The sequence below is a fragment of the Nanorana parkeri genome, unplaced genomic scaffold (genome assembly GCF_000935625.1).
Source record: "Nanorana parkeri isolate BGI_ZX_2015 unplaced genomic scaffold, ASM93562v1 scaffold35, whole genome shotgun sequence".
Taxonomy (NCBI): Eukaryota; Metazoa; Chordata; class Amphibia; order Anura; family Dicroglossidae; genus Nanorana; species Nanorana parkeri.
The window spans coordinates 1,607,136-1,633,543 of record NW_017306303.1 but is presented as its reverse complement, the minus strand read 5'-3'; the positions used below and the strand labels follow the sequence as shown (position 1 = coordinate 1,633,543).

Here is a 26,408-nt window from a genome sequence, read left to right as displayed (position 1 = left end):
ATGGACCATATGGTGGAGGTCCCTACTAGGAAAAATGCCGTCCTAGATTTAATCATTACTAATAAAGCAGAGTTAATTGAGGATATTGTTATTGGGGAGACACTGGGAAATAGTGATCACAATGTGATTACTTTCTATATTGGATACAGGAAAGAGAAGCAGGCTGGTAGGACAAGAACCCTTAATTTCAGAAGGGCTAACTTTGATAAACTGCGCCACCTAGTGGGGGGGCATCAAATGGGAAAATTTATTTCACAAACTGAACTCGGACCAAAAGTGGGAATGTTTTAAAAAAAACACTTTACATATTGCCATTGCCAAATGCATACCGTTGGGTAATAAAAGATCACAAACAAAACCTGTATGGCTTAATAAAACTGTAAAGCATCACATAGAGGAAAAGCGAGTCGCATTTATAAAATATAAGATGGAGGCGACGGCATTGTCGTTCTATAACTACAAAGAATGTAAGAAAAGATGCAAACTAGCGATACGGGCATCTAAAATAGAGTGCGAAAAGCATATTGCCACATATTGTAAAAAAAAAAAAACAGTAAAAAGGGGAGAAAGGAGCAGATAGGCCCTACAGAGGACGAAAACGGGAAGTTGGTCACAAACGACTAGGAGAGGGCCGAAGTGCTGAACACTTTTTTCTCCTCAGTATACACTCAGGAGGGAAACGGGTTTGACACCGATAATAAAAACACATAGTTCATCACAAAATATAGCCAAGTGGTTGACCGAACCCTGGCAAATAAATTAGAAGAGCTTGAACTTATATTTGAAGAGGACTTCGATATAGTGGGAATAGCAGAAACATGGCTAGACAGCGCACATGATTGGGCCACCAACATAGAGGGGTACAACCTGTTCAGGAGGGACAGAGGTGGGAGAAGGGGGGGGGTATGCATTTATGTTAAAAATAATCTAAATATGCATATAAGGGACGATATCACATCAAATAGTGGGGAGGATGTGGAATCCTTATGGCTGGAACTGGACATGACGGACGATTGTCGCAACTTGTGGGTATTTGTTATAATGCAAATTGTGGGTATTTGTTATAAACCACCAAATATAGGGGAGGAGGGGGAGGCTCATCTACAGTCTGAAATAGAAATAGCTGGGAGGGAGGGCAATGTAGTCGTGGTTTGGGCGACCTCAATTACCCGGACATAAAATTGGGCAAATGGAACCTCAAGTTCAACAAAGGCGGGCCACTTTCTGAACATGTTGCGTGACAATTTCATGGACCATATGGTGGAGGTCCCTACTAGGAAAAATGCCGTCCTAGATTTAATCATTACTAATAAAGCAGAGTTAATTGAGGATATTGTTATTGGGGAGACACTGGGAAATAGTGATCACAATGTGATTACTTTCTATATTGGATACAGGAAAGAAAAGCAGGCTGGTAGGACAAGAACCCTTAATTTCAGAAGGGCTAACTTTGATAAACTGCGCCACCTAGTGGGGGGGCATCAAATGGGAAAATTTATTTCACAAACTGAACTCGGACCAAAAGTGGGAATGTTTTAAAAAAAACACTTTACATATTGCCATTGCCAAATGCATACCGTTGGGTAATAAAAGATCACAAACAAAACCTGTATGGCTTAATAAAACTGTAAAGCATCACATAGAGGAAAAGCGAGTCGCATTTATAAAATATAAGATGGAGGCGACGGCATTGTCGTTCTATAACTACAAAGAATGTAAGAAAAGATGCAAACTAGCGATACGGGCATCTAAAATAGAGTGCGAAAAGCATATTGCCACATATTGTAAAAAAAAAAAAACAGTAAAAAGGGGAGAAAGGAGCAGATAGGCCCTACAGAGGACGAAAACGGGAAGTTGGTCACAAACGACTTGGGAGAAATAATAGGCAAATGGGTTATACAATTATGGGTATGCCGCTAGGGAAGTCGGAAATGGAGAAAGATTTGGGGGTCATTGTGTAAATAGATACGAAACATGTCAAGCCTTAAAACTGCCTGCGCCCGCAAAATCACGAAAAACGCCGACAGGCGACGATTAAAACGCTTTTATTGCTCATCAGTTTAGTGTTATCAGTGATTAATGGCTCTAAAATTATTGCTCTCCGACGTTTACGGCCATATGCAATATGTGCGGCACAATAGGTGCAATCATCGTTTTCACGCGTAGGCGCACCCAACGCATATATGCGTGTGTATGTGGGGGCGGGGACCTAATTTTTTTTTTCTTTTTTAATGCTTCATTTTTTTTGATTCTTTAATTTTTGTATTACTTTTTTATTTTTTTATTTTTTTACAAACAACTTTATTGCTATTAAATGGGGGGGCTAAGAAGCCCCCTATGTGATAGCCAAATTACATGACAGGTCCTCTTTATGGAGACATCAGGGGTCACCTAGGGACCCCCAGAGAAGCTGATGAAGCAGAGATACGTTTCATCAGCTTCTGTAGCTGGAGAGTGACACTGAATGCAGGAAGTGATGTAAGATACATCACTTCCTGCATTCGGGGACTGAGAGGAGATCAAAGGGCGTTCTTATATTGAACTCCCTCTGATCTCCTGTCAGAGCCGTGCCGGTCCCGGCCGCATCGGGCACAGCGGATCTCGGGACCGGCAGTGACAGCTGCTAATACAAGCGAAAGAGCGTCTCTTAGAGACGCTTGATCGCTTGAATGTAAAAGCTGCTGGTCAGGCTCCACCGTTCTCTCGTCACAGACAAGTGGACAAGTTGATTTTGCAAGCACTGTAACATGCATTTTGTTAAGCACACTGCGCGGTTGTTCTTTTTTACATGCGTTTTACACAAGTACATACAGTCGTGCATTTTTGCGAGCAGACTGACCCATTGATGTGAATGGACAAACGTGCCTAAAAAAGTGCAAAAACACAGCAAGTGTGTTTTTTTAGCACTTCCATTGAGGTCTATGGGGAAAAGCAAAATATTGCCAAAAAGAAGCTCATGTACTTTCTTCAAGCAACGGGTGTTTTGCCCCAAGCGGGCCATAGAAATGAATGGGGTTTTTTTTTTAATCGTTTTTTTTTCCAAGCAGAAAAAGTGCTACAAATCGCTTAGTGTGAATGAGGGCTTACCAAGTATCCCGCAATCATACCAGTGGAAGAATTAGGAGAGAAAAAAAAAGTCAGAATCTGTTGTCCCCCTACACATTTACCTTTTCCACACGCCCCCACTACCTGTTTGCCCCAAGGAAAACAGGCAGTTACAGAGGACGAAAGCACCTGCTCCCACTCCTCCTCCCTTCATGTGAAAGCTCATAGGCCTGGAGACCGATATTCTGAAACCCAGCGTGTTATGAGTGGAAGGGGAGCAGAAATGTGCCCTTTCATACCTGGAAGTACAAAGGTGGAGGGAGAGCAGGAAAGGGAAGTAGACAAATATTAAGTGGCTCCGTTTGATGTTTCGGACCAGACCAAGCTTGTAGTGCAGTGGTCTCTTTGAAATATCCACTAATCTGCATGTTACCAGTCTTCCAGACTGCAGAACCTAAGATTTATAGCTCATATTCAGAACTGTAAATAACAATGCCATTGGAAACCGTCTTGGTTTAGCCAAAGTTCTTAAATGTAGAATTCTCCTCTTTCCCCAAAATGATGTGCCTCCACCCTTGCATGGAATTGTAGGTAAGGACAATGCAGCAAGACATAAATTGTCGGTGAAATGAGGATGGAGTACAAGTAGCCAGTGATTATTTCTGAAATGTGGGCGGCATGAGTTATACTTGTGTACCTTGGCTCGTTTCCTAGCATGTCCGTGGCTTGGATTCCGCCTCTGCACCGTTGGTAGAAAATTGAGAAAGAAAATAACACAGTAAGTGCAATGGAAAAATATAAACACAATCCAAATTAGACACCGTGCATGTTACATATAATTTCAAGTGATAGATGATGACATGTTTTGATTCCCTAATAAGGGCTGTTTATCTGAAAACTGCCAGTGGTAACGCTTCTCGCATTATTATAGACAAAAGCAAAGTATACAAGTGGCTGCCTAAGGCAGGGGTGCCAACAATTTTTGTGTTAAGATCTACTTTTCAAATGAGGAGCTACATGAGATCTACCAACAAAATAAAAACCGCTCTCTCTCTCCTGGCTGTCTCTCCTGGCTCGTCCCTCCTCGTGCTCTCACCCCTGGCCGTCTCTCCTCGTGCTCTCACCCCTGGCCGTCTCTCCTCGTGCTCTCACCCCTGGCCGTCTCTCCTCGTGCTCTCACCCCTGGCCGTCTCTCACCACGCTCTCTCCTGGCTCACCTTGCAAGCAGTTTAGTGCAAAAGGCTGTGTAAACTAATATTCTTTGATGTAATACATAGCACTTCAACCACCAGTGTCCCCCAGAAAGGTGTCAGTGAGCTTGGCTCAGCAGACTCGGGCTAATAAGGTAATCATGTGTGCACAGCTAAATAAATAGACCAAAATGGAATAAAGGGACCACCATTCACACCCTTCCTGATCTACCAGCATCAGGTTTTAGAGCTACTGGTAGATCACGATCTACCTAATGGGCACCCCTGTGCTAAGGTAACATTAAAGCCACTTGTTTACGGTTTGTCTTGTTAGTCTGTATAACCGACTTGATATTTTATCTGCAGCTTTAATCAGACCTAGCATCCGAGATATATTTTTTCATGTTAAATTACTTGAAAATATAACACTTCAAGGTGTCTGTTACATCTCCAAGTTCACAACGTTTCTCTTCATAATACTTACAATGTCCTATGTTACCAGCCATCTTTGGATAAAATTCAAAGTCTGCATCTACTTCTAGGATTTAAGATACTTGCCCAGATGGCACAATCATGTAAATCGCAATGTCCGATCAGTAGTTTTTGGCTGTGTTTCGCACAGTTCAGCCCCTTGCTGCTGCTGCCTCTGTTCAGGCATTATAAAGATTCATCCTATTCCTATACCTTAGCCCTGCTGCTCCCTTTCACCCTATGAGCTGGCAATGTAAAAACCCTTTACAGCATTACACAGAATAATGGTAATGCTGCCTTTTATTCTTTTAACCTGACCGGATACACTGAATGGAGTGGTCTCTGGAGAAGGGAAGGCAGAGGAGGTTCTTCCTCCAGCAGACTTAGGACATTTTCCCTTGTACGCAGACATTTAGAGACTGCCTAAACACAGTGAGGGGAATTTATCAAAACTGGAGCACACAATCTGGAGCAGCTGTGCATGACCACCAATCGGCATCAACCTATAATTTTCGAACCTTACCTGAACAAACTGAAGAGCGAAGCTGATTGGTTGCCACAGGCAACTGCTCCAGATTCTTCTGCTCCAGTTTTGATCAGTTCACACCTGACCGTTTTGTAGCGCGTCCTACGCTCGACGAACGCGCTACAAAACGGTCAAAAAAATAAATAGCATTGTAGTCAATGCCCTCGTTCCCACCTAGGCGTATTTCCGCCCGTCCCTAACGCCCTACAAAACGGCCCACGCCTGAAAAGGTCCCGGGACTACTTTGGGCCGTTTTCCATTGGGATAAAGCCAAGTAGCCTTTGGGGTCGCGCTACTTTTACCGCGAATCGCGGTAAAAAACCCGCGCGACAGACGCGCATATTACAATACGCCTAGGTGTGAATGGGGCCTTAGCATATAATTATTCCCACCACCAATGCATATGTGCTGCAACAACAACAATTATGCATGTAGCATGCCTAATGACGGAAATCCTGGGACTGCTATGATAGCCATGTCAACTTTCAGTCACATCTTTTAGATTGTAAGCGCTCACAAGGCAGGACCCTCTTGTACTGTATTGTAACTAATTTCTTCCTTATATTGTAAAGTGCATCACACACTGTAGCCCTATATAAATCTTGAATACGAAGAATATAAAAATGCTATAACGCTTCCCCTGTGTAATAATTGCCCAATATACATGAATGGATCCCAGTAAAGGGAGTGACAATAAGTAATTTTTTTGAAGTTAGAAAGCCTGAAAGTGTTTTAAACCATAAAGGAAAAGGCAGCTAGTTTTATTAGGTCCACAGCACAGGAAAAAAACTGATAAGTCTTTGCAGAAACGCCAGTCCTAAGTTTTTGGATGCACAGTACATGTGAAAAAAAACCTTTAAGACGGCATTCACACCTGCACGTTCAATGAACGCACGCCAAACATGCACAAAACCGCACATGTTGACAGAAACGCTGCAAAACGGCGTGCGTTGCTATTCATTTCTAATGACACCCCAAACGCAGCCAGGAAGATGCCCATTATTCCTCCACATGTGTGCACATTAAAAAGCTAACACAATCTTGTAGAGGAACTGCTGCGCTCCTTACCGGAACCCCTATGTATGAAGGAGGGCGCTATAGTAACCACGCATGGCGCCGTGCATCTTCAAATATATTATAAATGTCACCAGCACACCAATGTCTTGTGTCAATAATCCATCTTTATTGATGCAGACTATCACAAAATGTTTCGGGGCCACGCAGGGTCCCCTTCATTAGGTTTTAGTATGACAATATCATACTAAAACCTGATGAAGTGGACCCTGCATGGCCCCAAAATGTTGTTTTGTAACAGTCTGCATCAATAAAGATGGATTATTAAAAAGCTTACAAACACAGATATGAATATTGTGCATGTTGAGAGGTACTAATGCTATAAATTAAAAAACATTTTTAGTTACTTTTTTTAATATGTCACAAGTAACATTTCATTAAGTTTTATGGGCACAGAGCGGTGAGGTTGTATCCTCGCCACTTGTCTTGCGTTGGGGCTGCACTGGAATGTTGAAGTTTTTGGGAGTTTTTTTTCTATACACTTTTTCAAAAAAAAAAAAACAGTGAGGGAGATAAACCTGTACAGAAGAATATACATTACTATGGCTAAAATAATTGCCTTTCCTGGGAAAAAAAGGCTCCGACCTATGCCAGTCATGTGGCCAAAACATATGCATTTGGTCATGTGAGCTCTGCTTAAGGAAAGATTAGAATTCAGACTGGCTGATGATTCCCTTAGCAGAGATTACTTGACCAAACGCCAAAGCTTTTGGACACATGACCAGCATGGGAAAAATGAGTATTCCATCCGTGCTATCACTATTTATTCAGCCCTAGGGCACTCTATTATGTGAATATTACCTTCAGAAAAAACTTGTTTCCTCACCTGCAACATATTTTTGGTCAGCGAGGCAGCTCATCACACTTAGTGAGGGCAGAGTAAAAATACTCTCCCCGCTCGCTGTTACATCCGGCATGAGGTATTGTAGCTGTCACATATCGCCTCTCTACCGAGAGCTAAGCGATCATGTAACCACAGGGGTGTCTTCTCCCTGCAGAGAGCGGTGACAGTCAGTTATTGCTCCCCGCAGGGATTCCCCCCTCCCCTCTCTGTTCCTCCAGTGCACATTGGAGGGACAGACAGGGGAGGGGGTGGGCATAGCTGGCTTTGGCTCTAGAGAGGCAGTGCCAACTGTTAGAATCCTTCCAGGCTGCTGCACAGCTCTGCGTTGTCAGCAGATAGTGGGATTACATTAGTAAATGTACTCCTGTGACCCCAAGAAAGGCTTTGATTTACTTTTTTACTACTTTAATAAGCAATACTAAGGTGAGGGGCAGAATAAAGCGCCCAATGCCTAACAAAAGGAGATATTTGCATAATAGCTCCCTTCATTGAAAGTGTCATTCCCACTTTCATGTTGCGTGAACACGCACCGAAGCGCACACTTTGGTGTGCATTCACGCAGTGTCAAAAACATGCAACGCGCTTATGGTGCCATTACTTGCAGTTACATGGCACCCCAAATGCGGCTAAATGCCCATATTAGCCTGCGCATGGATGCGTGTCGAACACGCACAGACTTGTGGTGAAGAAACATGGGAAGCTCGCAGCTGAAAATCACAAGTGAATGTGCACAAACGCACGCATTCACACACCGCACAGGTGTGAATGGGACCTTAAAATACAATGTACACCTTTGGCACTAAAACAATTAATACATTCAGTTCTGCTGCTTTTACACAATAAATTTCCCGACCAATACTAGCTAGCAGCTTACTCTTATGCCTCACTGTATATTGAGCAAAACGTAGTTTCCCAGCATGGGTGCCAGTTGAGCAGTCATTTAACAATCATGCAGGGCCCTCCCTACCATCTTGTCTAGAATTGTATTGTAATGTCTTCCTTGTATTGTAAGCGCTGCGCAAACTGTTGGCGCTATGTCAATTCTGTATTATAATAATAATATGAGTTGCATTCTAATAAAATTCATGTATGGCGCTTTGCAAGTAATGATTTACTGCGGATTTTGTAATCAAGAGGTTGAGTTAAAGCATAGGATCAAGAGGACAGGAAAAATGGGTATAATCCATTCAGTAAGACAACTATTAGTAGTAACCACTTCCTATCCATCAAAAGTGGATCCACATCCAATATCTGCCTTCCGTTTCTCAATTATTGTTAGTACCTGAATATTAAGTAATATGAATAGACTAACTTGGGGGTTAAACAAATGCAGCTATGTGCAGTGCATAGGGGAAACAAGCCGTCCGCAAAAGCAGCTGGGTCTGAAAGCATTCTGAGAGGAACACTAGGACATGCAAGAAAGAATATGGGGGAACCCTACGGTGTAGTAAAATTAATAAATTGTATAAACCAAAGTGAGGATCTAGGAGCTCAACATATGCTAATTGCTAATCATGACTTATGCCAAGAAATGCAGGTGCGGAGAAGACAGTGAAGGCAAGGCAGTTATGGATGCAGTACTTTTATTGACCATTCCCTATTGCCTGCATGTCCTTATTGTCAAGGAGCAGAGATATATGCACTGCCGATTGTGCCGGATACATAAAATAGTACATTGTGCTAAAAAGGAAAAGCCTTTACCATGAATTAAATCCTAATTGTCCAAAGTACATCTGGTCACGAAGGGGTATAAATAAACCCCTGATGTACCATTATAATACATATAAACACAGTTGATATACCTGTAGGCGCGTCAGGTGATCATAAGACCTACTATGTAATAACAAGGTAGTAATTAAAAGGACTCTCTAATGTGTGATAGCACACATGATATTGTAGTGTGTTCCAGTAAAATGTTTAATAAGACTAGAACATTAAGAAACCGCAGCATGAGCAAACCACTAATAGTTGTAAAGCCCAACTGAAAAGAGATATTACATCAGTACAAGAGCATATCAACTATTAAGATGGGGTGGACAAATTCATATGGAATTCAGGATCCAGTCTGTCCAATCCAGGATGCGGCTCCATTGACAAGGAAATCCTCAAAGGAATTTTGGCCGTAATTTTTAAGGAGCCCTGGCTACCTGGCTCCTGGGATTTGTCCAGCCCTGTATTTAAATATCTTAAACAGTTGAGTGGCTAGAAAAATAAGCTGTAATGCATAAAAAGTGTACATGTGGGAGGAGTGGGGAACTACAGAAAAAACATCAACCTGTGGTTCTTGACGTGCATTTGGCTCGTCTGATTCTGGCTCCTCTTTACTTGGTGATCTTGACACTGCCTTGCTTCTGTTCACAGACTCTTCGACCAAGCGTTTTTCTGACTCCTTCATGATCTCCAAAGTTTCCTGGGCTGTGTGGCCATGGGACATCTTCAGCATAGTACAAAGCAATTGGCAGCAACCTGCGTTAAAGGAAAACAGATTGTAAATTACAAAAACTATAAATAAACTTTAACATAATAATATGGCAGCAAAACAAAGCTAGAGAAATCTAAGGGGCCATGAAGCCAATGTGGTGCTGAACCTTTTGGAGCTTTATTTTCTACTGTGACCAATGCATGCAAGTGTTTCCAATTTTAAAGATGTATTGCACCTTTTGCAAAAGGGAGTAATGACCTAGTATAAAAAGGCCACAGTGTCTCTTAAGGTCTCCCAAGAAACCCCGGAGTTTTACAAAGTATTTATGATAAAACATTGCCCACACAACTTTGCCAACTACATGCAGCTCAGAACATCTCTCCAACTTCTAAATGCAATCCTTACAGTGCATGTCCAGAGAAAACTTTTTTAATTATTATTGGTTGTTACTGCAATCTGGGCCTGGAAACTTGCTATCTGACATTTTACCACAGAGGAAGTGAGGGGAACTCTCCAACAGCATCACAGGGTAGTAAAGGGTTTCTTTAGTACAGTAGGGGAAGTCTAGAACTTGTCAGATTTTTATTTTTCTGTATCCCTTCACTAGGTTTTTAACTCACTGCCTTTCTGGGGAGATCCTCGTCATTGGGACAGAAAGGTAGGGTACATTATTCTAACAAAGTTCCAGTTAGCAGTGAAACCCTGAAAAGGGTTCTACTCCTCTTTGCTCTATCCAAAACTAGAAAAAAGGGTCTCGACTTGACATACACTTAAACAGATATTCTTCTATGATCTTCTTTAAGCCTGTGACTGAACCAAGCATGGCTAGTTAGCGCAACACATTAAAGTGACACTAAACTCCAGAGTTGCACCTTAAAACTGCATTTGAGTACCTTCACCATTAACAAAAATGTTATCTCATTTGTGTATCACTCGGCTGTAGATCCTCAAATCATCTCTGAATTGGTGCTGACACTGTCCTTCCTTCTGGAGGGTGGCTACGTTTGTTCCCTATGATCCCTGTGTGTGTTGTAAAGTAGCAACAGCTCCAAGCTCACACCTGTGATGGACTACAATCTCATGTTTAGTTTACATATTTGTATTGAGATTGAAATCCATCACGAGAGTGAGCATGGAGTGGTGGCTACTTTACAACACACAGGGACCAAGGGGAACAAAAGCAGCCACCCTCCAGAAGGGACAGTGTCAGCACCAATTCAGAGATGATATGAAGCTCTACAGCCGAGTGATACACAAATAAGACACATTTTTGTTCATATTTAAAAAGGTACTTGAATGTATTTTTAATTTGATTTGAGGTAATGATTGAGATGATTAAAAGGAGAACTATGGGGTTAAGGCTTTTCCCCATAGTTCTCCTTAGGGTAACGGGAGGACACAAACTAGCATCCTCCCGTCACCCTAGGCTCAGTATACCGCAAGCTGTAGCTGGCGATTTACTTAGACGCCGCAGTATACCGTGAGCTGCTGCTCGCGGTATACTGAGACGCTGCAGCTGAAGCGCATCCCGACAATTGTGCCGTGATCCGCCCAGCTGAGTGACTGACAGCTGGCTCTGCCTATCTAGAGGCAGAGCCAGCTGTACCCGCCCCCTCCCCCGTCCGTTCCGCCAGTCAGCGCTGGCGGATCGGAGCGGGGAGAGGGGAATCCAGCCCCTCCCCCTGTCACGGCAGTGAGCCGTGACAGGATCGAGAGGTGAGCGAACGCCGGTATGTGTTCGCTCACCTCCCAATCTACTGAGCCGACCTGTGACAGTCTCATTGTCACAGGTCGGCTAGAACTATGAGGTGAGTGAAAAGCACTCACCTCATAGTTCTCCTTTAAGACACATTTTGTTAATAAAGGTCCTTGAATGCAGTTTTAAGGTTTAACTCCTGAATTTAGCGTGACTTTAAATTCGGCACTAGAGCCACCACAACTGAATAACATGGAAGGAAAACATGCAGAAAAAAAAAAAAAAACTTTGTATACAACAAAGTGAAACAGCTGCCTTCAGACAAAGGCTATGCATAGCACACAGTGAGGGCAATTTATCAATACTGGAGCAGACAGGATTTGGAGCAGTTGCCCATGGTAACCAATCAGCATCCACCTTTCATTTTCAAACCTTAGCTGAACAAACTGAAGCTGATTGGTTGCCATAGGCAACTGCTCCAGATTCTTCTGCCCCAGTTTTGATAAATCCCCCCTACCCACACAGTTTTTTTAGTTTTAGATAAGGTAGTTAAATGGTGAAATGTGATTTGAGTAAATCAGAGGACTGCTACTGTTTGTTCACAGCCAGCACTGCAAATGTCCCTCTCCAGGCCCCGTCTGTCTCCCAGCAGGGTGGTGGCCCCATAGAAGTCTACAGGGCTCTAAGGTGTAGGTGCCATTAGCAGAGGAAGCATTGCAGTGCTGGATGTAAACAATAGGAGGAACCATACCCGTCAGATCTCGGTATGGATCTGCCTGTGAGGGAAGGTGGGATTCTTTAGGTCGGGGTGAGGGACAGAAAGGATAAGTGCACTGGTTTTAAAATGCACTTAACCTTTGAATCTCTGTTAGTGTATTTATTGCAGTCTGTATCCGCTTGAGTAGATTTTGTCTAACTTCCTGACCCAGAGAGGCAACTGGAAAAAATAACTTTTACAAGTGAGGGAATTTTCCCTTTTAGACGACTCTCACCAAAATCAGGTGTCCCCATTAAGAGCTTGTTCACACCAGCTGCCGCGCTCACAATACCCCCTCATCGAACTGCAGTGCACTTAAAAGGTTTTTCTTGGAGCATTATGACATATAGCATACTAAATGTACTTTTTACCTTAATCCTGCTACTAGTATTCTTTGCTTCCAAAGCGACGGCACATAAGAGATCTCCTTGTTTCAGAAGTCAGTTAAGAGCCACCAACAGCCCTGCCCCCAGTTTGAACCTTCACAGGGGGCGGCAACAAGGGTTGTAACCTGCCCTCTCCTTTTCCTCAAGCTCACAATCTTCGGTGTGGCCGCGCTTTCTAAATGGGCGCACACCTTTCGGACCTGAGCGTTCACACTGTCACATGGGTCTGTATCCATGGCAACGTGATGGCACACTTAACAGGAAATAGTGGCTGCAGCACAGTGAGGCGAGACACCCTGCAGTCTAAAGCTGGCCATGCACCTATAGATTATCTGCCTTGTCTTGATTTTGGGCTACACTGAAAAAAATGGCGAGCGCAGCCTGGAAAGAAGAAGATGGCGTGAACAAGCCCTAAAAATTTCCACTAATGTCCTGCTATGGTGACAAATGGGAATTTCGTATTTCACCATCACTTTCTGACTCTACAGTAGTCATCCCATAACAAGAGTTCTTGAACAAGGGCCCTAATGGCAGGACCAATACAAAAGCACTCAGTTATGTGAATACGCTAAAAAACATCAATACCACCACTTCTTTCTATTCATACCTCTCCATTATCAGTGTGTAGGTAAGCCTAGAAGCCTGCAGACATTTTCTGCTGCCACCTGGCATAACAAGTGAGGGAAAATGTCAGCAAGAACACTGACTTGCTGGGATTTGTTGTATTCCTCTATACCTGGCGGTATTCTGCATTGCGCTGTATAATGTGCTTTTGCTGGGTTTTGTAGTCCTCTATAGCCGGTGCCATTCTGCATTCATTGCTGTATAATTTTACACTTTCCGTTTCACTATATTGCACACCACACTATCTTTTTTCTTTTTTACTTCCACCGCTCCAAGCTTGCTCCTGTGATGGACTACAACCTCAATACAAACTAGTAGTCCTATCACTGGAGCCATTTTTTAAACTTTATTTTATTGTTTATCCGATTAACCGATTAATCGAACCTAATAATCGGCTAACTAATCGATTTTGAAAATAATCGTTAGCTGCAGCTCTACTGACCACAATTAAAAAAAACAATATACAGCACTATAATGCCTGAAATACTAGACTAGGCCATCTTTATTAAACAAATCTGAAGTCCTAGACCAGTGGTTGTCTACTTACAAGGTGCAGGGGGCCGCAACTGCATAAACAGAGATCACATGACTAAAGCTGGCCATATACAGACCGAAGTTCAGCCAATGCCTGCTGAATTGGCCAAAATGCAACTTGCGGATTGCCCTGCCAGCACCACACGCCTCAACAATAGTTGAGATCTCAGTTGACAATCAACTGCGTCCAGTGTTTGGATATTCTGACCGGCTGTCTGAATACAATAGCTGGCAGGGGAAGATTCCTACGCCCCAGCTCTTTATCTAGGATTGAATGATCTTCTCTTGTTTAGCCCACAGGTCTGAGCAAGAAAAATCTTAAGGTATCTCAATGTCTTCAGATTTGTGGCCATCACAGAAGGGAACATCATTTTCTGCAAGACCAGCATTTCAATTCTTTCTTAGTGAATTATACATTCAAGCAAGTCTATGAACACAGTTTTATGTGAACGTTGGAGAATTGATCTTTAAAAGAAAACCGGTCAAGAGAATGATGTTGCTGAACCATTTCAGAAAATGGCTCTTCCTATAGGTCAGTGAAGCTGCTGTCCATCATAGTAACAGACCAATAGGTATTTGTGATGTCAGAAAGAGAGCAGCAAGCTCAGACACCATCTGGAACAGCCCAGCGTTCAGCTTGGTTTTTGAGGCTGCTGCAGGTATGTAATTTAAACCTTCAGCGGAGAATGACAGAAGTTGACAAATACTGAGCTCCCTCTAGTGGCTAATCTGGAGAGATCTACATTTTATAGAATAGAAAGATATAAAAGAAAATGTGAAAGATGCACCAAAAATGACCAGTGTAACTCATGCAATTATAAATGTGAATATTAGAAATAAAATATTTACATTTTAAGAATGTTAGACATTGGCTGTTAGAGTTCAGCCAACAAATCCTAGTTTTGGTACCAGAAATTATTTTCTTTCCTAACCAGTTATAGCAATATTTATTTTGCAAAAAAAAAAAGAAGTCACTGGTGGTTAAGACAAACTAATGTTTTGTGTAATAGTGACAATCATTACAAGGTACACTAACAAGTAAAATATCATCATATACCAACATGCATGCAAAACACTTAAGTACTATTTATTTTAAAAACAGATCAGAATCATGCAACCAAATCACCATAAAGAGGGCCAAATCCAACTGAAAGGAGGCCAGCTCTGAAAGAGGGGCTGCCAATGCTGACCTCCTCCTGAAATTGCTGAATTCCTACCTGTCTCTGGCTTGAATACTTTCTAACTCAACGACCACAGACGAGCATGAAGAATTTGAGGTCAGAGTGAAATCAGACGTCATCTTCTGCAAACTTGTTCCCAGTTAGTGACTCTGAAAGTACTGAAGCCAAAGTATCGGCAAAGCAGCCATGTAACTAGAATTTTCATACAGACAGGTGAGTAATGCAAGCCTACATACTTCTCTATGTACAAGGTTTTCTTTAAGGACTGCTATGTGTGCACACAAACACCTTTTTCTAAAGTAATTGCAAAATTGGCAGTCACTTGTATCCCATTAATAGCACTCAAGAAAAATGAACAGAAACAGGCACTCACACCAAGGAGTGCATGGTCACATTTCGAGCAAAACATACCAGAAAAATCATCAATCTGGATATCCTTCTCTGCATGTCTGCTCAGTTCTTGCTTCGTTCATTAAGGTTTTTCTAAAAGGCAGGCAGTTTTCACTGTATGAATGAATCAGCCTGCATCCCCCAGGACAGCGTGGGAGGCTGTGAGGAGGAGGAGAGAGACATGATCATCTTTGACAAGCGCGTGCAAAGAAAAAAAAAAAAAAAAGTGTGAGATGCAGGTAAGAGGACAGTGTTCCAACAAATGGCACCACAAGGCTTATAAAAGTAAGAAATGTATACACCAGTGTGACCAGAGAGAAAATGAGCTTACTTCCATGTACACTGTACTGTAGCAATAGTACTATTCATGCAATAACTGTAAATCTACCCTTCCTCATAAGTAATAACTAGGAATGCACCGGTATTTAATCGGGTCAGTACTCACCAATACAGAGTACCGAAACTTCCGCTAGCATGGAGCTGGCTTCCTGGGCAATCAGGAAGCTGGGCAGAGTGGCATTACCTGCTCCCTGGCTTGAATGCACAAGCAGCCGGCTCCATGCTGTTTGACTGGCTCGATGCTAATTGGCTGGGAAGCCGACCCCATGTTCCCTTGCGGCACTGCCGGTCAGAGGAATTCTCCTTCACCTCCCGGCTTTCCGATTGGCCGTAAAGCTGGCTCCATGTTCCCTTTGCGGCACTGCCAGTTAGAGGAAATCTCCCTCTGACCGGAAGTTCCGATATCAGGGGTAAGTGTTGGAGCATTTGGGCGAGTAAGAGTACCAAATACTCGGTATCGGCACCCATAATAGTATCGGTGCATCCCTAGTAATAACAGTCAATCAGAAACAGTAACACGCATTAGGTGGCATGTTAACAAGTGTGTTCTTTAGATCTAACACAATGCCATTTACACTTTAACATTAGCCAATTTTAAAAATGTGCTTTACAACCTAAGCTACATAGACCACTGTAGGCTCTGCTCCTGCTAAACCCCCTTCTTCCCCATCATGACTGATGACCAGTTTTATAACATTTGTTAATCTAATGACACTGATCAATGAACTATCTCCAACTATCAAAACCTGTGATTAGGACAGGGGTTGACAAATGAAATTGGAATTCAGGATCAGTCTGTCCGGTCCAGGAGCCTGCAGATTTTTTTTTGGTAGCCAGCTCCATTGACAAATAGAGAAAACCTCAAGGAGTTAGGCACTAGCTGTACAGTAATATTGAAGAAACATTGCCTACCTGGCTCCTGGGATTTGTCCAGCCCTGGATTAGGAGCAAAAGATTGATTCTTGGTCACACGGTTGTATCTGATCCTCTGTGAGGACTTCTCTACTTGGAATAATTAATAGAAGCAGTTAGCTGCTAAAATTTCCCATAGCTTTTGATGGGTATTTTGGCAGCCACAACAAAAAACTGCAGCAGCTGACAACATGTAAAAGCATCTAACTAATCGATTTTGAAAATAATCGTTAGCTGCAGCTCTAAAAGCAAGTGTCCCATCTCCAATCCAATGTCACTGGTTAGAAGTGCTAGCATGTCTGGTCACTTGCTGATAAGTATAGAAAATCAGCCAGGTTATAACGAGACCATTATTCATCATTTTTAAAAGACTCCTTGATGACTGGCAGAGTTTTTGAAAAGCCAGTAAATCTAACAAATATGTATACTGGAAGATTTTGTGCAAACCTTTAGGGCCCATTTACACCAGACGCTGTGCTAACTTGCACAGCGTCTGGTCTGCGGTGTCCCAGCACAGTGCCGGAGCGCTGATCCCACAAGTGACATTTCATTCAGTTCTACGTGAACAGCAGGGTGCGAGCCGAGTGTATAATGCATTGCATCCCACTGCATTGAAAAAAAAAAAGGTGCAAAATGCACACCATCCGTGCCTCGTCTTGCATAGGGGTTGCACTGGAAACAGCCAGCGCAGCTCTAACGCAGATGGCGCGAATCAACCCGTATATAAAAAAGAAATATTTTCAGAACATTTGATAATGTCATTAGAGACTTGATGAACGTCATTCCAAATTTTGTTTAAACATTCGATTTTGAAATAATGGAGATTCTTAAGGGAAAACTGCATTCAGTTGGAATTTCATTCGAAAAATATTTCATCCCTTCCCTTACATTTTATCATTACAGTCAAAAACAATCACTGAATTGACCCCATAAGCGATTAGAAAAGCAAATGAACACAAAAAACTATTCTGGTGTACGGCCAACAATCCCAGATGGAGAACCTCACTTGAAGAGTAAATGGCAGTTAGTGTGCTTAGCTCTGACTCCAAGAATGTTGGGACCCTAGTAAAGTTTTGGAGAAAGTGTAGTATTCAGATCCGTTGAGGAGATTTGTGGAGTTGTACTTCAATAAAATGAGCACAAGGATGTAACACTATTACTCGAGTGCTCGTGATCTTCACTTTTCTACGAGTTTGGGAGAAAGGTCCCCCTTTTGCACTTGAGAAATATGAGCGATGCCATTCCTAATTCCTCAGTTTCAACACTTTCTTGCTCATTGACCCGGGACAATCATTTACTTTAGAAGTCAGAAGTCCGTATCTGCATGCCGATTCGGGGTTATGCTAGCCATACATGCTTAGGTTTTTCTCATTCAGTGTGGATGGAGGAATCTCCACCTGCCATCTATAGGAATTCAGACAGCCAGAACCCACAGCAATCTTATCCAGGACTTCTCTACAGTCTCTCCCATTCTTTGGGACTTCTTACCCCAACCTGTCCATCTATCTCCCACTGACTGGCGTTCACAAAAGACTCATCTCTTCAGGGAAGCCTATCCCACCTCAAACTAATCGCTGAACTATCTTTCTCAAACAATTCATCCCCCCACAGCCACCTCCTCATACATCACTTGTCCTACCTCTTAGATGTAAGCTCTCACGGGCAGGGCACTCCTTACCATTGTGTCTTGAATTGTATTGTAATTGTATTGTAATTATGTCTTCCATATATTGTAAAGCGCTGCACAAACTGTTGGCGCTATATAAATCCTGAATATTAATAATAATAATAATAAATAGGATGCAGTCACTTTTCGGCTGGAAATTGGAAACCCAGCTCAGTCAATTTTTAAATGGGCTTTTGTTGAGCTGGGTGCTGCTTGCAAGACCATTTCCAGGAAACAGCTATTTGCATAATGAGAAGTCAGCGCTGACAACCTCCATATTTCTCTGGAAGGTTTCTTTAGAAGAGGTTTCTTTTTTTATAGAAAGCTATTTTTTACCTTTACATTCTTATAGATTATTCAATGCGTCACACAGGAGAAAGCAAGTTGCTATAAAGAATGATCTATGTTATATGGAGTGAACTACATACAATGCTGTTCGAATACATTTTTAATTATGTATTAGGATATTAAGATGTCTTGCCTTACACTACAACTATGGTCACGTTCAATATATACATTTTAAGTGGACTTGAACTCGAAGTTGGAAAATGTATTATTTTATCGGGAACATCTAAAAATGTAACGGTGCCTGAACAGTACCCTTGGGCCAGGATTAAACCTTTGCATTGCAGTAAGGCATGTCACCACAATGTTTTGGTGCCGCAAAATGCAGTAAATTGTGGTACCATTTAGTAGTCAGTGCAAACCTATTCTCCTATTCTGGCAAGGCACCTACTACCATGCATTGCATTTTTTTTTTTTTTAAAGGGCCAGGTGCCTTTTTCTTGTGCACTGAGGTGCATTGACAGACCACTTAACATGAATGACCTGCCTTAGCGCAACACGCGTTAAAGTGACATTAAAGGCTAATTTTTTTCCCTCCCCCAATGTAAGAACTTACCTCAAATCATGCCTCTTAATCCGATCTTCTTTAGCGTAGTTTTCAGATGTCCCTCCAGCACTGGTGCGGGTCTCCGATCAAGCGCCGACTCCTCTGTCCTCCTCTTCTCTCATGTCCCACGGAGTCTGTGCGGGTGCACGCTGCCCCATAGACTTACCTCGTGTCTCTCCTCGTCTCCCGGCCGAACATCTGAACTACGCATGCGCCCGCCCCAAGATCCTTTGCGGCCACCCAAGACTCTTCAGATGTTCGGACAGGACGCGCAGTGGAGACACAAGTATTAAAAAAATTAAAAAATTTTTTTTCAAAGGGTTATTGTTTTGCATATATCTACTGCTTGCTAGCAGTAGATATATGCAAAAACATGCGAGGGTTTAATAACCCTTTAATGAGAAACATGTGCATATGCACCGCACAAGTATACCTTTCGTCTTGAATTCCTCTTGAAAAATAGCAGAGCACTCCCTGACATGTGTACAATAGCCACTCCTGTGCCTTGAGCCTCATATCTTTATATTTGCAGTGAAAATCTAAAGCACTGCTGCCTCTTAATGCCAGTCTCATGAGTGAAATTTGGTGATGTCACTATTGTGCTGCTCACTGTTTTCCTTGCTGGAGAGAATGCTGTACTTGAGGGTCTGCAGTTCAATTATTTGCCTGCTTCTGCGAATCTCTGCTTCTTCCACCTATATTGCGGCTTCTTGCAAATGATCCCAGCATCTCTGGCACGAGGGGGCAAGCCCTTGCCTCGACCAAGTTGGCTGCCTCCATGCAGAACAAGGTATGCTAAGTCAGTAATGGGGAAAAGATCAGCTGCAGGAAGTCTACAGGCAATACGGGGAATTACTCATTCATACTTTTTGGGTGACACCTAGCATATAATGTGCATGGAATATCATCTACAGGCTCCGGAAGTACCCAACTACGGGCACCTGCCTTCTGTGAATAGATCAGCTCTACATCTCTCAAACATTCAACTCATTTTCAGTTTAAACTGGAGTGTTCCTTTAAGCAATATTTTGCAAGATCCTGCAGGTGACCATCTTGGCTAACAATTCAAGAGAAGCACAGGATCTTATATATGAAGCCAGTGCCTGGGGAGTTATCATCATAGGGATGTGGGAGAGTTTCTGTATCCATGTGATGCTGCTGCTGCATGTAACGAGAAGAAGCAAGTGACACATTGAGAAATCAAATGCGCTGCTCAGACTATTAACCTGCAATAAAACCTTTTCAAAACCAAACGTGCAGAGGGAAATGCTACGCTACAAGGTTAAAGTGATGATACTATAAAGATCTTTCATTCTACTGGAGGAAGGTGCAAGCCAATCAGAATTTAAGCTCCGTGGCAACCAATTCTATCACCAAGAGCAGCCAGCTAAGATGTGATACTTGCAGAGAACGCTCAGAGGAAAAAAAAAAGGAGTTCTACAAATTCACAATCTAGGCAGGCAAATAAACCAGGGACTAGATTAAACTACTGTATTCATTTAAAGCATAGCAAAGCCTTTACAATAACCTTGTCTTATTTCATCTCTTTTGGTCTATTAAAGCTGAAGTTTAATCTTCTCATGTTTTACACTCCCTAGTTTCTCCATCAAAATGTTAATGACCTTAATAAATAAAACTCGTCTTCAATACATACTTTATTTTAGACCAAAAGACACCATCACTGGATCTCTCTGCTTCTCTCTGCAATACAGGCAGATCATGGCTGGCAGGAGGCGCCAGCAGGGTGCTTTACATAGATTCCTGAAAACAGGAAGATGAAGTAAAGCCCACATGTTATGCTGAGCCTCCATGACTGAAAGAACTGAAATCCAAACAATAAAAAGGCACGGTCCAGAGACAAAAAAGACTGGGAAGATGTGTTAAATGATGCTGGATGAACTTCAACCGGGAAATGAATCGTGCTCTCTCTTGCTTACTGCAGTTTCTAATGCACACTGTACAGAAGCAAGTACCTTTTTCTGCAGGTATGTGCTCCCTTTCCTCATTCCTCGCCTAGGCAAGGATGATGTAGCCCTCAGAGTCTAAAATCCCAACCACAGCCTCCTGGGATACGCATCTCAGGGGGCTTTAGGGTTGCCTCGCCGAGTCTGTGGATTCTGCACAGGTGCAGTAGGGGGGGCGGTTGTGAGTGGCCAGGAAGTGAAAGCCGGCTCCCAAATCCAAGATGGTGGCACAGGAGCTATGAAGACCTGCAAAGAATCGGGTGCGGGTAAAATGGCTCGACTTCATGGACTGGCAAGTATGTGTTTTTATAGAAGTCAGGCGTTGCAGTACTTGTAGCTGCTGACCCATTTTTTTGGTCTTTTACATCCTTAAATTGAGCAACAGAAGAACAGCATAGAGCTGAAATGACATCACCAAATATTACACATCACATAGATCAGACATGACAGTACGTTTAAGGCAGAAGTAATCCGCTCAACCAGTAACTTCGATAACCTGAATCATCTGATGTGTAGGAGTGTTCCTCTCACACCCATATATTTAATGGGGAATAAAAAAAAAAGGGTAACCCATATTCAGGGTCAAGAGAAGGCAAAGGAAAGTAGGAAGGACAAATAGCGGTGGTGGGAGAGGGATTGGAGTTTTGGAAGAGGAGAGGAAAGGAGATAAGGTCCCGGATATCCCAAGCCACCTGACTGGTTTAAGACGTACACTCCTGGTATTCTGTAGTGATGAACTTAGTCCTGGCAAACCAGACAGTTCAAAACGTGTCCCATTTCTCATATAAAAAGGAGGCAGTTAGGTCTTCCATGACCTTACAGAAACACATCTACAGTGGGTGGGCTCCATCCACATGGCCGCTGTACACGTCCTGGTGGTATTTACAAGGTGAATAAGGAATTTTTATATGCCTTGCTGTAAAATTGCTGAGATGAAGAAACATGGCTGGCTGCATGTTGAGGTGAAAATCCATTATTTTGTGGATAAGGTCTGTGACTTTCAGCCAAAAGAGCCACAGTAGTGCACATTTCCAAACCGTAAAGTTACAGCACCAACTACTTGGAGATGTAGATCCAAGTAGAGATGGAGGATTTATGCAGAATATATTGTATATGTTCTGCTTGTTGGGAGTTCAAACATTTGGTTTGTCCCTTATGGACTTCCCGTAATGGACTTGCAGAGATCCCCAGTGGTCTACAGGCAGGTCCATGGACTTTTATTTTTAATTAGCGTATGTAAACCCTAATGATGAACTCAATTTTATTTTTAATTAGCGTGTGTAAAACCTGCAAGTTGAGCCTCCATGATTGAAAGACTTGAAATCCAATGGATGAATGGGGTGAGCCAGGGACTGTATGGTTGGAAAGTAGGGATGCACCGATACAAAAACTCGCCCAAATGCTCCGACAGTTACCCTCGATACTGGAATGTCTGCCTGTCAGAGGGAGGATCAGTGGGTAATGACCCGCCTTCCTGATTGGCCGGAAAGTTGGCTCGATGCAGACTGGCCGGGAAGCTGGCTTCCCAGCCAATCAACATCGAGACGGGTAAACAGATGGCACAATGCTAATCACCATCGAGGCAGCCGAACAGCATGGGGTCGGCTTCCCAGGCAATCAAGAAGCAGGGCGGCGTGTCATTACCCGCCACCCGACAGCCTGGAAAGCCAGCTCCATGCCAGAGCAAGTACCGGTATAAGTACTCGGTATCGGCAAGTACCGAAAGATAAAATATAAATTCTCTTACTCGATACCGAAAAACCGGTACCAGTGCATTCCTACTGGAAAGTAAAAGGCTAGACGATCTGGACTTCCTCCAGCCAGCAAATGAGGCAGGTTCTCTATGACTTGTTGCAGCTTCTAATGCACGCAGTGAGAAGCTCATACTGTGCAATGAAAAATGCTAAGCATCTACAACTGTATAACAGTGCAAGAGTGAAAAGGCTGGAGGTAGCCCCGGCTCAGTTCAGATCTGTGGACTCCAAAACACCTTCCTCCTATGTTATGGAAATAAGGTAAGGAGTTTTGTAGTCCTAACACTTCTTGCCCTAGAGCGAGAACTCATGTCCTCCATAGATACAATTTAGTCAGTGAGCCGTGACACCGTATGACGGGAAGTGTTACTGGCAGGATCACCAGGTGACATGGAGAAAAGCCGGAAACAAGAAATCATGCATAAAACAGCAACGGGCTTGTAGGCTGTAATGTGGGGCATTGTTATTTCTGGGTTTAGATACACTAATTCAATGCATTGAGGGAGGAGGGTGGTGTGTGTGTGTGTGTGCACATGGTAACTGTCAGCTGAACACAGCTTGAGAAAAGCAGTTCTGTAACTGGAGGCTGTATCTGTACCCTACAAATACAACCGACTGTTACAGAGCTGGAGCTGCAAGCACTGACAGCTCTATGAGTACCATTATTATACAGGATTTATATAGCGCCAACAGTTTGCGCAGCGCTTTACAATATAGGGAAGACATTATATTTACAATGCAACTCAAGACAAGATAGTAAAGAGGGCCCTGCCCATGAGGGCTTACAATCTAAAAAGGGAGGGGCAAGTTATACATGAGGTGGTAGCTGTGTGGGGATGAATTGTTTGAGAACGTGATGGTTGAGTTCTTAGGTTGAGGTGGGATAGGCTTCCCTGAAGAGATGTCTTTAGGGATCGCCTAAAGGCAGTTAAGGTGGGTGATAGACGGACAGGTTGGGGTAAAGAGTTCCAGAGGATGGGAGAGACTCTAGCGAAGTCCTGGAGGCGTGGTGAAGGAGTGGTCTGCATGATTCCAAGAAATATGTGCGTGAAAGAAGAAAAAAAAATCCTAAAAATCAGCTTCCAAATACCATTTCCGCAGTGAAGATTTGAAAAAGAAACAATGATTCTGATTGGCTGCACAGGGCAACACAACATTTTCCTGTTATACATAGGCCCCTAGAACTTACTTTGTTTCCCTAAGGAAACACGATGGTACCCGGGCTTTTTGCACCTATTGCCATTCTCAACCACGCCTCATTTTTGCTGCACAGAAACACAGAATACAATCTGTAGTCAACAACACGACAATTTTCCAGGGAAAAGGCAACGTGCATTTCAAACTGCAACATTAGGACTTAAATAATTAGCCAAATGCAAAGCAAAGGATAATGTAAATATTCTGCATTGGAAGATAAAAAGTAAGAAAAAACGAAGCCGAATAGAAGTGTGACCTGTGATATGTCAGAGAATGAAGTTATGTTGTTTTATGAACATATCATACAAAGCCTCCTTACTCCTCCTGGGTTCAGAGTAATCAATCATACTGATAAGCCCGAGTTCATCTATTCACAAACCTCCTTCAGCTACATTAACTTGTTCAGACCTGGGAAGTAGCTGCAATTCACTGGAGACTGCATTGCAGATCTACAGGCAAAGAATGGGTTACGGCATTTTGTCAGCCTGGGAACTGCCATTGACGTCACGATTCTGTCACTTGGCAACCAAGACATAGGGATATCCTCCACGGGGGTTCCCATTTTGGATTACATGGAAATTATTCAGGCTTGTTACAGTTAAATGTAGGTTTAGTCGTGAAGGGGCATTTCCAAGAATGTCAAGGTCAATGCGGGGATCTATAGTCTTGAATTTGGTTGAAAAATCTCCTTAACAACCCATAACAGCAATCCCCTCCCAGTCTCTCCTCTGCATCTTTCACTTCATGTTGCCAATGTGCGTCACGCAGACGGAAATCCCAGCTGACGTAGATGCATCAGGACAGATGCTATGCAGCTTGCAGCTTCAGAGAGGACGACAATGCAGATATTCCAGCAGGGCAGCATTTTAGAAGAATCACAAACATCAGCACATTTTCAACTAGCTTTCCTTTACCACTAAAACAAGAAAAACAAACCCTGTTTGCCTCGACTCCTATTACAAGACAATGAAAAAGTCTATAAGCATACATATGTTAGATTAAACAAAATACACAGTAAGAACCATAAATGTAACACTTATAACAAAACCGTGTCGATTGTATGTGCACTCCATCCTTTGACAAACACCAAGGAACTGCAGACTCAGGACAGTGAGACAAAACACAAGTAAAGCAGATATGTTATTGCTTTTTACCCATAATTCCCCTCATACCTGGAGCACCGCACCCATCTAAAAACAGTCGTCTGCTCAATTCTTATTTGTGGTGAACTTTCACACATACTATAATAGATCCACATGTTTACAGAACTGCAAGTGCACGGATCACCAACGCACAAAAGTTGCTGCAAACACTTTGAATGGAATCCCAATACTTCCAACCGGCTTGAATGCACCCTTGCACAGTGTCTGCAGCTCTGCCAGGGTCTTGACTGAAGCTACCCATACATTCAAATATTTTCTTCGTTCAGCCTGCCGGCTTAACTAATACAGATGCCAACATCAACGCTTACAAACGTTAAATGAGAAATCTCCCGCTCTGCCTTCATTGTATTCTGATGGCGGCCAGTCAGAATACCCGAACAGTCGGCAGCTCATTGGTTACCGGCTCTGTTCATGCAAAGATTTTCCAACCGGCTTCTTCAATCAGCTGATTGAGGGATGCCGCCCGAAGGGGTGCCAACAGCGGCAAACACTATGTGAATTTTGTCCGGTTCACCAAAATTCATAGTGTATGGCCACCTTAAGGAATCTGGTCAAAACACAGCCCAGCATGCTTACTGGACAATAAAGGGACCGCAGAACACTAACGTGGCCAGCAGTCAGCTCACTCTGCACCTTCTCAGATTTTCTACCAACACAAGTGCATACAGAACAATCCGATTAGCCCCAATTCCTATTGTCTACCTTGATCTCCATCCTGGTAATAACAAATAAGCTCTACACTGTAGTTAAACTCATGCAGGGAATTCCTGGTTCTAGCAGTAGTTGATCTCCACTGATCACACAAGTGCAGTGCAAAATTGAGATATTACTGCACATATTAAAAAAGAGATCCTTTAAAGTAGGGTAGGCACACAATTTTCTCTTTTTTGATCAGCAGTCCTCCCAGCTTTAGAAACCAGGGTAAACTTGTTCACAGGTTATATTTAGCGATCTAAACAACTCTGGTGTAAGAGTTTATGCAAACATTTCTGTATAGACAAGAACTCTTCTTTAAGCCAGGGAAGAAAATCTGTATTCATTAAAAAAAGACTAAATTCACAAACTGCAGAATTAAAAAAAAAAAAAAAAAGTCCTAGATCGAACCGCATGTAAATACTCGATTTACACTTTACAAAAAACAAAACAAAAAACCCCCATAATTCCACAGATGAATTTATGTAGTTTTCTAGTGTTTAAAGGAGAACTATGGGGTCAGTGTTTTTCCCCATAGTTCTCCTTGGGGTAACGGGAGGACACAAACTAGCGTCCTCCCGTCACCCAAAGCTCAGTATACTGCGAGCTACAGCTCGCGGTATACTGAGACGCCGCACCTGGAGAGGATCCCGACTTAGATGACGGGATCCGCCCACCTGCGTGAGTG

At 42.8% G+C, this 26,408-nt stretch overlaps 1 protein-coding gene across 4 annotated transcripts in view; it reads right to left on the bottom strand.

The window, feature by feature from the left end:
* The window catches only part of R3HDM2 (R3H domain containing 2), a 111,428-nt gene that overhangs the window by 45,289 nt on the left and 39,731 nt on the right, over positions 1–26,408 (bottom strand). For all 4 annotated transcript variants that reach the window (XM_018569645.1, XM_018569667.1, XM_018569659.1 and 1 more), the window contains exons 2-3: positions 9,426–9,616; positions 3,743–3,784 (exon numbers count right to left, since the gene is read on the bottom strand). In XM_018569645.1, the coding sequence (XP_018425147.1) occupies positions 3,743–3,784; positions 9,426–9,593 (210 nt within the window). In that variant the 5' untranslated portion in view covers positions 9,594–9,616. The remainder of the gene's footprint in view (positions 1–3,742; positions 3,785–9,425; positions 9,617–26,408) is intronic.